This window comes from Pseudorasbora parva, chromosome 23, assembly GCF_024679245.1.
Source record: "Pseudorasbora parva isolate DD20220531a chromosome 23, ASM2467924v1, whole genome shotgun sequence".
NCBI lineage: Eukaryota > Metazoa > Chordata > Actinopteri > Cypriniformes > Gobionidae > Pseudorasbora > Pseudorasbora parva.
Window position 1 is genome coordinate 13,163,117 of NC_090194.1, and position 13,037 is coordinate 13,176,153.

The 13,037-nt window shown below is 38.4% G+C and overlaps 1 protein-coding gene across 1 annotated transcript; it reads left to right on the forward strand.

Annotated features, from left to right (window-relative positions):
• The first annotated feature begins 1,766 nt into the window (after positions 1 to 1,766).
• On the forward strand, positions 1,767 to 9,111 carry stard7 (StAR related lipid transfer domain containing 7). The gene is made up of 8 exons (XM_067433078.1): positions 1,767 to 2,754; positions 3,630 to 3,790; positions 4,135 to 4,184; positions 4,463 to 4,573; positions 5,778 to 5,860; positions 5,947 to 6,046; positions 6,132 to 6,216; positions 6,722 to 9,111. Exons 1-8 carry the CDS (start codon positions 2,315 to 2,317, stop codon positions 6,886 to 6,888), a joined length of 1,197 nt encoding a protein of 398 aa, XP_067289179.1. The 5' UTR covers positions 1,767 to 2,314; the 3' UTR covers positions 6,889 to 9,111.
• Positions 9,112 to 13,037: the final 3,926 nt, after the last annotated feature.

The window sequence follows — 13,037 nt, forward strand, 5'->3', positions numbered from 1 at the left end:
TGTGCGTTGCTTTCAGTTAAACCAGCTCAAACTTGCATTTTAGTCTGGGATTAGGCCTAAACCTTTTCCGTAAAAGCGGGGGTTAGAGTTTTAAGATACATATTTACATATGGTATATATTTATATTCTGACTGAACAAATGATTAAAGTACACTGACTGTTAAAGAGATATGTATGTAATTATGAAGATAAAAGTACTGAGAACGCATTCAACTATTTTAATTGGTAATTTGATAAAATATCATGTAAATGTAAAATAAAACAATATAAATGGGATTGCATGTATTTTTAATGTGGCCACCTAAATCATGAATATAGGAAAATAATGTTTATTGTACAATGTTTAAATATCTCTCTCTCTCTCTCTGTGTGTGTGTGTGTGTGTGTGTGTGTGTGTGTGTGTGTGTGTGTGTGTGTGTGTGTGTGTGTGTGTGTGTGTGTGTGTGTGTGTGTGTGTGTGTGTGTGTGTGTGTGTGTGTGTGTGTGTGTGTGTGTGTGTGTGTGTGTGTGTGTGTGTGTGTGTGTGTGTACATACACATATTGTATACTGTATGTACAAACAGGTTCAAATTTAGCAGGTTTGGAGTTATATATAGGCCTAAATTGTTTATCTGTTGGAGATGATTAATGGTCATGTCTTTAAAATTTCAAAGGCGGTTCCTGTTTCCCGTAGTTGCATCCACTCTAATTCCTCTAGTCTAGTATGCTATAGTCTATTGTTATAATTATGGGATAGATTTAAAAGAAGCTGAAGTGCTACTAGAACTCCCCCATGTGGCCACTTACATTCCTGTTCCAAGAGCATGTGTACAAAAAGGGAAGGAAAGAAAGAAAGAAAGAAAGAAAGAAAGAAAGAAAGAAAGAAAGAAAGAAAGAAAGAAAGAAAGAAAGAAAGAAAGAAAGAAAGAAAGAAAGAAAGAAAGAAAGAAAGAATAGTTCTAAGCTTGTTTTATGAGCTGTCCTGACAGTTGTTTTTTATTTTTATTTTATAAATGAATAATAAAAATGGTTTCTTTGCCTTTGGTTTGGATTTATTAGTGTTGGGATTGTGGTTCAAATTGGCCTAATTTTGGAAATACTGGACCCAGGAAAAAACAATAGACAGACAAAAAGACAGACAGACAGACAGACAGACAGACAGACAGACAGACAGACAGACAGACAGACAGACAGACAGACAGACAGACAGACAGACAGACAGACAGACAGACAGACAGACAGACAGACAGACAGACAGACAGACAGACAGATAGATAGATAGATAGATAGATAGATAGATAGATAGATAGATAGATAGATAGATAGATAGATAGATAGATAGATAGATAGATAACGCATGCATTTTACAAAGATACAATATAAAAAATAAAAATATAAAAACCTAGTTTTGATGACTTCCTATTACTCCTAAAGGTTACGATGTAATAAGTAGGTGTGTCCAAACTTCGGACTGGTAGGCTACATAATATACACGTATTCTGAATACTATGGATGACATATCAAATAAGTGGTTTGTCAAGTACTTTCATCGATAAAGTACTGGCCAGCCACGTGGTAAATGTTTAACCTTAAAGTTGTAGAGGACCTTTACCATGGGTTGACTTAAGGTGAGCCATGTGAACTTGCTGTTTGTTTCAGGGGCTAGAACATTCCAGACAGACAGTCCTATCACCCTATTAGAATGTAAGGCGCATCCTCGACGTAAGAGACAGCCAATTATAGCTCGCAAATACTGAGATGGGCGTGGTCAACTTACGTTTTCGTCACGCAAACTTGCACTCCACTAGAGAGGCGTGAGGGCATGAAGCTAACGCACGAAGATACAAGTAAGATTAATATAACGATAGGAATTCGAAAATCAATTGAGCTATTTAAAAACACAAGGTATAATATACAGATAAAACATTCGAGTGGTTTTTGTTGATTTTATCACAGTTTACCTGCGGTGGCATGTCGATAAAGCTTGGCTAGCTAATGTTAGTCAGTTGATCTGCAATTGCAGTTGTTCGCAAATGTCAAACTGTTTTTCTAAAACATTTTTACTATGGCGTTTCACATTATGAGATGAAAATACGAAAAAATCTGTTATTTTGCTCGTGCATTTTAGTTGTCCACCTGTCGTTTACTAAATTGCAAGATAATAGCTAACGTTAGTGCATATGTCAACTTGACATTGGGTTGCGCTTGTTATCCGAGCCCTTTTACCACATGGGAACTAATTTGTATAGTAAATCATTGCTTTTTAGCTAATTCGGGGCGCTTTAAAGTGCACTTCAAAGTCAAATTCTAGATCTAATCGGTTCGAAGTTCTAGAATGTTCTCCGTCCAGCATCGCCCTGTGTGTAACATGGGGGCCAGAGCTGTCAGACTGCAAAGCTATAGCACTTTTAATCAAACGAGTAGCAAATCCTGGAGTTTCTCGTGGATGGGTGAGCGCGTGGGCCTGCTGATGTCATGGCTCCAAAAAGCAGGAAGAGAAACGAACAAACTGGCCTCCGAGAAAAAGAAGAAAGAGAGGCTTTTGTCTCTATTCGCCAGCCACTGTAGTTTTGTGACAGGCCAGAGGCTGAGAAGGGCTCTTCAGATTGGAGAGCTGTACTCAAACCTGTACTCTGAGAGAAGCAGGTGGACTCTCGTGGGCAGCATATGGCGGCGCCTGCAGAGCAAACACGCACCCACTGGAAAGCTCATAGCGGCACTGGCTGGAGTCTTCATGTGGGAAGACGAAAAGATCCGAGATGATGAGCTGACAAGGTATTTCCTTCACTTCTGGATTGTTTTATGTGGCATTAAGGTGCTTTATGTCATTTTAGCAATGCGACACAAAATGTTTTCCGATTATCTAACATTAACAGCACGTATGCGTCTATTTTATCAATTGGGCCTTAGTTTTGTAACAAGCAAAATAGTGACAGTGGCGCTGCCCGCCCTTCGATTAAGCAATCGGCAACGTTCCCTATCTGTCCATCGCTTTTCGCGTTCAGGTGTACTGACATCGGATTGGCTTTGGGGATTTGAGGGCGTGGTTTTGGTGAGGGGAGAAGCACCGTTTAGCAAAAGGTTATTTCAACATATTTGAAGTTTTGAACACACTTTGTATCATTTCATGTTCTTAATTTAAAGGCTCGAAAGGATTTGAAATATCCTAAAACTACTAAAACAGGGTAATATATTGCTGATTTATGTACTTAAGTTATCCCAAGTGTTTCCAAGAATGTTTTCACCCAGGGTACAGAGTAATTTTATAACATAATATTTTAACTCAGTCATGTATCTATTATGATAAAACAGTGCTGAGTTACCCCACATTTGCTTGACTGTAAGAAGCAGAAGATCGTCTGCAGCATAATACAAGTTCCACTGCTGTCAACCTCGTTCAGCTCCCACAGCACTCAGCCCTGCTCTGCTTCATACTACAGTAACATTAATAATCTTGGCCATAAGCATGGTTTCTGCCCGCGTCCCGTCCTGATTCTTTTCCAACGACTGTGAGGTGAAGACCACACCTCCCAAGATTCCACACTCAATCTTGGCATCAAGCTGCACCTTTAGTTTGAACAGCCAACCTCTAGCAGCGAAAAACTGCCTAGTTGTGCCTTTAAAGCAACTTGTGTGAATCTGTGCTTTAGGTGTGCATGGGAGATGCAGGCACTGGAGTCGGTGAGGAACCAGAATATGACCCCAAAGACAGCCGTGCATGTGGATCAAGCCTGGGAGGTGGTCGTGGAGAAGAAAAACTTCAGAGTTTGGAGGAGACCTATCCAGGATAGCCATCTTTTTGAATACAGGGGTATGTTTTAAATTGTGTGTGTATATATATATAGTCTTTAATTCATAATAAATACATTTTTGTAAATTAATTTGTGTTTTGAATATGTCTGTGAATGGGATATTTTTGCAAGGGCATGTGCACCTTTTAAGACTTTGATGTTTCATTTATAGTCCCGGTTTCACAGACTGGGTTTAGATTAAGCCAGCGTTAGGCCTTAGTTAGGACATTCAAAACTATGGCTCTGACATATTTTAATATATGTCAATAAAAAGCTCAAAAATGCATTTTAGTCTTTTAGATTAAACTTGTATGTGAAACCGGGGGAATATCATAATGCAAATCATCCATTTACATCTTTACAGTGTTTGGCTCATATACAGACGTCACTCCCCGGCAGTTCTTCAACGTTCAGGTACTAAATAATTGCATTAATATTAATCTTGTTCAGTTTTATTCCATTATTCCAGTGAAACAAAAACGACTTGTACAATGTACCGTTTGTGTTGCGTGATTGTGTGCTTCAAGATTGCTCAGTCTTTCCAAAGCCTAAAAACGAAGTATACTTTGGGCTTTCAGGCATCACCTGCCTTGCACTCTTGTTGTCTATGATGATATATCTAGGTGTGTGTGCATGGGGTTGGAATTTGAATGTTATATTTAGACTCTCCCAAATATTTCCCTTTACACCAGTTGGACACAGAGTACAGAAAAAAGTGGGACGCACTGGTAATCAAACTGGAAGTGGTGGACAGGGATGTCAACACAGGAACTGAGGTCGTTCATTGGGCAACACATTTTCCAGTAAGCTATGAGTCTAGGGTTACACTTCATTTTAAGGTGTGTGTGTTACAGTGTAATTACGTCATTATTTAAGTACTGTGTAATAGTAATTAACTACATGTATTTACTATAGGGTTAGGATTGAGGTTTGGTTTAGGGTTAGTTGCATGTAATTTATTACTATTTTAACCATGTGTAACGTGTAACAAGGACAATGTAAAATAAAGTGTTACCGAATCTAGTTCTCTGCTGCGTTCTGTCATAACAGGAAAACTTTTTTGTGATTTTTGTAATGGACAGCGAATTGGTCTTAGCGAAATGAAATGAAGTGTAATTGATAGAAGATTTAAAAGCCTTTTAGGTTAATCTTATTTCTGCCGTACTTCATCCATTTGCAAGGATTCATTGAAGGTTGCAAATTCGAGTATTTTTCTTGGCTGATTCAATCTTCAAAATTGTAATAGGTTGACTACTTTAAGCGTGCAACAGTAATATTGAGAAATATTATTTTAATTTAGAAGAACTGTTTTCTATTTGAATTATGGACGCTCATAATTCAGTAAGGATTTTGTCTAATTAATACTATCAGTTAAATGGTTTTGAAAGTTATTTAAATTTCAAGGCTTGCTGGTTAAATACACCACATTTGAGTTTATATAAATTATATATTTTAAATTGTAAAAATTAAGAGACCACTTAACATTGTTTTCTCAATGTTATGTGGTCCAGTTGTCTTAGGGGCCGTTTACACTACACGTTTTTTTAAAATAAAAACCTAAAACATTGTATGCGTTTTGGCCATTCATTTACACGAGAATGCATTTTCAGGCCCCAAAAATGCCAAACTTTTGAAAACAGGTTTCAAAGTGCAAGTTTTTGAGACCCGATACCATTATCATCTTTATGTAAACTACAAAAACGTGAATTTGTGAAAAAGGTGGCATCATGCGCATGCAGATTAGCTACATGTTCGGTCTATAGGTGCATAGTGTTTCTTTTTTTGACAAAGTGACATCGCCAACTACTGGCCTGGCATGAATAATACAGTTTTTTGAATAGTTTACACGGATGGTTACTAGAAAAACATTTCTGTTTTTAATAACTCGTTGTCATGTAAACATATCTGTAAGCAAAAAAATATATATATATTCAACGTATCTGTTAGGATTTGCAGTGTTGTTAAAAAGCCAGTGATGTATTCAATTTAGTAACCTTTCCTTTGCAGTATCCTATGTACTCCAGAGACTACGTCTACGTGCGCAGATATCACATTGATGTGGAGAACAACTTAATGATGTTAGTCTCAAGGTAAGCATTATGTAGTAACCTTTGAATTAGTGTTTATTGGTTTTAGTGTGTCCCTTAAATTAAGTGTGGCTTCTTTCTCCGCTCAGAGCCGTTAAACACCCCAGTGTCCCAGAGACCCAGGAATACGTCCGAGTGCACTCCTATCAGTCCAAGATGGTCATCCGCCCACACAGGTCATTCGACGAGGTGAGAACAGGGAATCTCCTGTGTGTCAGTCCGTCTGTGGCTGTTCTTAGTATGTAGTCTTAAGTTAATTATGTTGTCTTAACAGAATGGCTTTGACTACCTGCTGACTTACAGCGATGATCCCCAGACCGTCTTCCCTCGCTACTGCGTCAGCTGGATGGTGTCTAGCGGTAAGCCGTCTGTCTTGCACTCACACTCTGTAATGAGCACTCCTATTTGGGCATTAAATATAAGGGTCAGCCCCCAAGTGGGTTGTATCCAGGGTCCAAAATTAAAACATTTGCCACACTTTATTTAGCAAGCTAGAACTAAATTGATCCAAAGTGACAGTAAAGACATTTTAAATGTTACAACAGATTTCTATTTCAAATAAACGCTGTTTTTTTGCACTTTATATAAATCAAAGAAATTAAATATGTCACTGTTTCTGCAAAAAATATTAAGATAGTATTTCTAGCGCGTAAAATCAGCATATCAAAATTATTTCTGAAGCATCATGTGATACCAAAGGCTGGAGTAATGATGCTGAAAATTCAGCTTTGCGTCACATAATGAATATATTTACATAGATTGTTATTCATGTTAGCATCACCGTTTGGAATTGCCATTATGTTAGTCAACTGCTTGTTTGTTGACACTTGTTTGCATAGATTTTACTTCCTCTCTGTACCACAGGCATGCCAGACTTCCTGGAGAAGCTTCACACCGCTGCTCTCAAAGCTAAAAACATGGACTTTAATGTCCACGACTACGTCAGCGTTGTAAAACCTGCCCAAACCACCCAAGAACGACTAGGAGCTGACAACTCTCACACCAGAGGCCCAAGCCAGATCTACGCCTGAGCATCTGGCTGCAGCGATTGATGTACTGTGGCAAAATGACCCAAAGTGAATTTGTTGTTGTTGTGGGGTCATCAGTTGAAGCCACAAAGGGATCCGAACTAAAAATCCGATCCAAAATGCATTTCTCATTTGACCAACTGCACTAGCTGTCAAACTGAGTACTCACATCCTTCACTATTTGTGCTGTTAGTTTACTTCCTCTTTCTGTTGGGTGTGTCTATGCCAGACTGCTGAAAGGAGCCAAAATAACGCTGTTATTGTAGACCCTCATACCAAATCAGTATTTAACCGCACATAGATCATGCAGTTGAGATGTTGGAAAAACAACTGGGGAACCGTGTACATGCCCTACAAGCGTCAAGTTCAGGATGTTGCTTCTGCGCAAAGCCACGTTTTTTTGTTTTTTTTCTCTCTCTTTGTGGTTCTTTTCTCCAGCTTATACTAAACTGCTGACGGCTGAACCAGATTGACTCCCCAACGTCCTCGTTTACTGTTGAATGTTCAATGCCATTCATAAAACCCGAACAGCCTTCACAGGATCACCAAAACCTGCTCTGGACACAAAAGAGAGGTGTGTCTTATGCGAACCGCAACATCCTCACGGACAGGCTGGGCTTCCTCCTGCGCTCTCTACAGGGCTGTTTGAAGTCTGAAACATCTTTTGTACTGTGAACTCCAGCAAATTAGGATGCTATGAGAGTCAGCGATGCGGACTGACTTCATATTGTAATGATAGTGAAAGGGTGGTGTGCAAGTCGGCATACAAAACTCACTGCAGGATGGAAAAGTTCAAATAATGGGATGTTTTTTTAATGTGTGATTGGGAATCCACTCTAAGGGGATTGTTTGTATTATACATGTGTTTATACCTCAAAAAAAAAAAAAAAAAAAAAAAAAAGGTAAAATAAAATTATTTGGTAGATTCAAACTTGGCTTATTAATGCAGTTTATACACTTTGAACATCCTGGTATCTTAAGTCAAGTTTCTGGTCCTGTTTTGGTCTCCGTCCCATCATTTCATTGTCATGTTTGTCATAAAAACAGCAGTGAAGCTACAGATATAGCAGCACTTATAGATATAGTTTGCCATGTGAAAAAATATACGTATCATCTAAGGAAATTCAAAGCTACATGCATGTTGACTTTTGCTGTCTGCTTCTTCTGTATGGTTTCTGCAGAGGGACAATTAAAATGAAAGCAGATCCATTGAATCAAGGTCAGATGTTACTTGGTAGATGTGTGCAAATATTTACTCTTGTATAACATCTCAAATAGCATGACACTCCTGAACATATTGATATCAATTTCCTGTTGCATATTACATGTTACATGAGGAGTTGTTAAATTTGCAGTGGAATTAGATTGCACTTGAAATGTGACTGGTCTCAAAGAATGCATCCATATACCCAACTATGGGGCTGTTTGCTTTTGAATATGTCCTATTCACTCTTGTATCTTATGAAATTGTTGATTCCCCCATTTTTCTGTGTTATGTTCTTCATAATAACCATGCCATGCCAGGTTCATCATAAAAAGATGCATTATAAATATATCTGTGTATGTTTAATAGCTAGATGACACTGCCCTGTTTACATTCTGGCTGCAAAAATACTATTTTGTAATTTTGTTTTATTGAAGATAAACTGCTCTCAGGCAGCGGCTGGTGATCATGGTTTTCTATGATTTTGTTTCATGTTTAAATCTGTTGCTCAAAGTGGCCAGTCAAAGGTACATCTACTGGAATATTCCAGGTTAATAGAAGTTAGGCTCTGTTGACATCTGTGCATGTTGTCCATGACCACAGAAAAGGCTCATATAGCATTACTACAAATGTAAACTTCCCAATGTCCCAAAATGTAACAATGTTAATTTATTTCCAGGCATTTTGACATGGACAGTCTGACATACTGGTCCTGAATATGGTTGTTGAGCATGTATAATGTTTCATCATGCTATTTCATCACGTTGAAATATAACAAAAAAGTGCATTTCCATAGTGTCTTGAGACAAAGCACTGGATGTATAAAATAACTCAACTGCAGTTTAATGTGCTTGATAGCATTTTCACCTTTTCTAATATCTAAACTAGAAGCGTTCTACTGTAATCTGAAGTGAAATAGAATAAATAAGTGAGAGGCCAGGAGCATGAATTTGTTTTTTGCTCTAATGTGAAAATGAACCACATAAATCATCAACTGGTGACAATAAATTAATTTGAATTCATGTTGAGTCTTGTTTAATTTTATTGATGTAGACATAGTATCCAGTACTGAGACATTCAAAATAGGTTACAATGGTTTTTATCATCAACTTCTGGGAACAACTGCAGACAAATGTTAGTCCAAAAATACTTCATGGAAATATTAGTCCAATAATATTTATTAATAGTGGTGTTTGCTAAGGCCAGCATCAGTTTTATTGCTCATATTGAGGGTTGATCTAAACATCCCGATACCCTAAATGTGTTGTGCCGAATGATTTTCAGTGGATGATAAAATAAGCAAATAAAGTCTTAACATATACCCGTAGACTAAATGGACCTTCTTTTCTGTACTTTGACCAGTTAGCAATTACGTAGCATAACTGCATAGCAAAGCTTAACATGCTTTGCAAACACTACTGCTATTCTCTTGTAACAGTAAATGCAAAAGTCTAGTTATGCATATGGATATGTGTGTTGATGTTGTTATATAAAGCATAACTAGACTTTTGCATTTACTGTTAGAGTATACATGTACACACACACACACACACACACACACACATATATATATATATATATATATATATATATATATATATATATATATATATATATATATATATATATATATAGCTTCTCCAGAAAGTCTGGCATGCCTGTGGTACAGAGAGGAAGTAAAATCTATGCAAACAAGTGTCAAAAAACAGCAGTTGACTAACATAATGGCAATTCCAAACTGTGATGCTAAATAACGATCTATTTAAATATATTCATTATGTGACGCAAAGCTGAATTTTCAGCATCATTACTCCAGTCTTTGGTATCACATTATGCTTCAGAAATAATTTTGATATGCTGATTTTATGCTCTAGAAATATATAGACCAGAAAAGTACATTGTTGTTCTTTAACTATAGCACATTTTCATTGGCTGGAATTCTCTGGTATAGCATTAATTGATGGATTGCCTCCATGGTTACATATTTTTTATCATCCATATTCTTTATAAACTGCTTGACAAATCAGTGTTTAAAAGCTTCATAATGTGTTGTGAACAATGTAAGCAGCTCTTTTGTAAAGGTTGAATCTCAAAGGACTAGCTAAATAAAAGATATTTGTGCAAAGAGAAAGATTCATGACACAATATCCAAGCAGAGTCCATTACTTTGAAAATGACTGGAGCTGAGCAGTGCAACCTATCATGACCTCTGACGGTAAAACAGAGTGGTTCATTCATCTGGAGACTGACTGTAAATGCTGCTCTGCAGCGAGCTCCACCCATCATGACCTCCCCGACAACATCTAAGATTGGATTTAGTCGAACAAGACTTACATTACTAAAGCCTTTTTGCCCAAATATTTGTTTCAATAGTGAAAACATACATTTTCTTAGGATGAATGGGGATGCAGCTAGACTGCAGTATGTGTCCTCTGTATGTCTCTAGTGACTATGGCTTTCATATTTTATACATCAAACTGGAAAGGACATAAAGAAAGAAATATGTCAAGCCATGGCACCAGCTTTGTTGAGTAAGTGCTGGTTGGCAAAATAATACATTATTTTGACCACAGTGTCACCATTTCCACTCCTTGTTTAATTTTTCTAGCTATAATGATCATGTCACACTCAACAAACAAAACAACACAACGGATTTTATTCTTTAAAATACTCATGTTTGGGACAAGAACATTACACTTCAACAGATTGTAGCACAAGGTTTGATTCTTTAAGAGGAAATTAACAAAAAGTTAGAAGAAAATCAGAAGAAAGTGCACACAAGTCTCCAAAGTGCTTGGCACAACCATGGACAGAAAGCGAACTGCATGGTTAGATCAAGCACAATGGTGTCCTGGGCAAAGTCGTGAAGTCAGTAGAAACTCGTCCAGGTTCTGGATCAGTCACAAAAGGCAAGACAGAATGGTCCATGTACATTAAAATGCTTTCAAAATCGTGCAGATTACAATAAGGGATGTCTGGGAACAGGTCAAGGCTCGAAGTCTACGTAAGGTGGGACCATCATGGTTCACTGGTTGAAGGTAATTCAAAAAAACATCAAAAGTTGTCATCAAGAGTCTTCTTCGGCTATCCTTCAATGTTGCATCTATTTAAAAAAAGATTCTATTCAGGTTCCCAAAAACTGGAAGTCACTGGAAATCGAGAAGAGCAGCATCATAGTGGTTGTTGCAGGTGATTACCGAGAGCAACTGTGTCCCACACAATGGGAGATGGGCTGAAAAGGTGTTTGCGATAAACTGCGACTAAGCATGTCTGCGAAATAAATTTAAAAAAGGAAAAAGATTTGTCATAGGTCACGTTCTCACTGCAGAGATTCGCAGGCACCGCCCTTCCTGCGCAAAAACTGCGTCAAACCCCACCCTCTCCGAAAATCGTACACGTCCCTACTACCTATGCCTGATGACCAGTCGACAAAACTGTCAATTTTCTACAATTCCGGTAAAATACTGAAATGGAACTCAAGAGAGCTCCAGAGTGGGGTCAACAGACGAGAGTGGTTTGGTAATCAAATTAGTTTTCTGTCATTCAATTGTTCAAAGGTTTTCAGAAAATCTATAGAAATAGAGTTTGTTGGAGCAATGGTTGTCTTGTTAAGGGACATCAGTTGCTCCTTAGCTTCTTGACTTTCCTAAATTGACCACTCTAGGGGGCAAATAGGAATAAACTACCAATGTTGCTTTCTTTCACAGATTGCCAATGCCATCTATCCTTCACCAATCGGACCTTAGGTATAATTCTAAACTTGTTACTGAAAATCTCTTGTGGTTAGGGTTCCTAAGGAATCCTGGGGTATCTCTCTCTCTCAAAAAAAAAACGCCTAGATTCTACCCATCTAATCTGGGTGGTAATCATATTACCCTCATACTTCCCATGCCCCATGGGACATTTTACTGGGAATTGGGAAGGATGGGTGCGCTAATCAACTCTAAAGGTCGGACAACTGAACCACTTAGGATGATGAAATGAAAGGAATCAAACATTACCAAGGATGATGGTTTGGGATGTTGGTGGAGAATGGAGGTTGAGGATTAGAAAGAGTTGATAAAGTATGAATTGATGAAGATGTTGTCTACGCCTATATTCTTCAAGAAGTTTCAATGTACGTTTGGTGTCTTACTGACCCTTGAATCTATCCTATAAGCGTGCTACAAATTTAGAGCAAAAACGACTTCTTACCCGTTTGGATCAGCAACCCGTCCCCCTCTTGCGCAATGCCCTTTGAAAATATGTTACCTTGCAGAGGACTTGTGCAAAAGGCTCAAAACTAATTTCTAGAGTTCCCTGAAACTGTTCTAAGGAACTGGCAGCGTAGCTCTGTGAGAAGAAAAGAAGGAACAGTTAAGACATTCAAAGACTTAGCGCATTAAGGACTCTTACCTCAATCTTGTAGAAGACCATCTACAAGAAGTCTTGTAAAGGATCTTCCAACAGGTTCCCACAGAGAGCATCTTCAATGCCGTGACCAATGTCTCTTGCTCTCGACTCTTTGGCGACTAAGATCAGCTGAGGGCGAAAAGGAGCTGCTGTTCTGAGCTGGGCGTCTGGACTGGACCTGTTATCCAGACTGAAGCCAAATTGTCCAGGATGTCTCTCCTCCAACACCCCAATACTCCGCCCCTCCCTCCGCCTTGCGTAGGGGGGGTCTTACAATATCACCCAGGATAGGTGGGTTGCCGAGGAGAAGTTGGGTGGTGTGGGCCAGGGTATGTGTCATTGGGAGGGGGTAGAGGGTCCAGTTCCGCAATTCATAAATATTAATACAGAGTCCTCCCTCTTGAGGAGGGGGCAAATTCTTTAATTTTGTTAGAGGGGGAAGCGCTTTATTCACTTAATGGCTTTTATTAGTGCCCGGACTTCAACTCTTTCATTAGCTAAAGTGCTGCTATAATTTACAGGGGAAAGTGCAGCAGGGGAAGATGGGTGGGGGAAG

Coding starts and splice junctions, on each gene's coding strand:
- stard7 (XM_067433078.1), top strand. CDS start 2,315: ATGTTCTCCGTCCAGCATCGCCCTGTGTGTAACATGGGGGCCAGAGCT. Junction 2,755..3,629: donor CGAGATGATGAGCTGACAAG/GTATTTCCTTCA, acceptor TCTGTGCTTTAG/GTGTGCATGGGAGATGCAGG. Junction 4,185..4,462: donor GGCAGTTCTTCAACGTTCAG/GTACTAAATAAT, acceptor CCTTTACACCAG/TTGGACACAGAGTACAGAAA.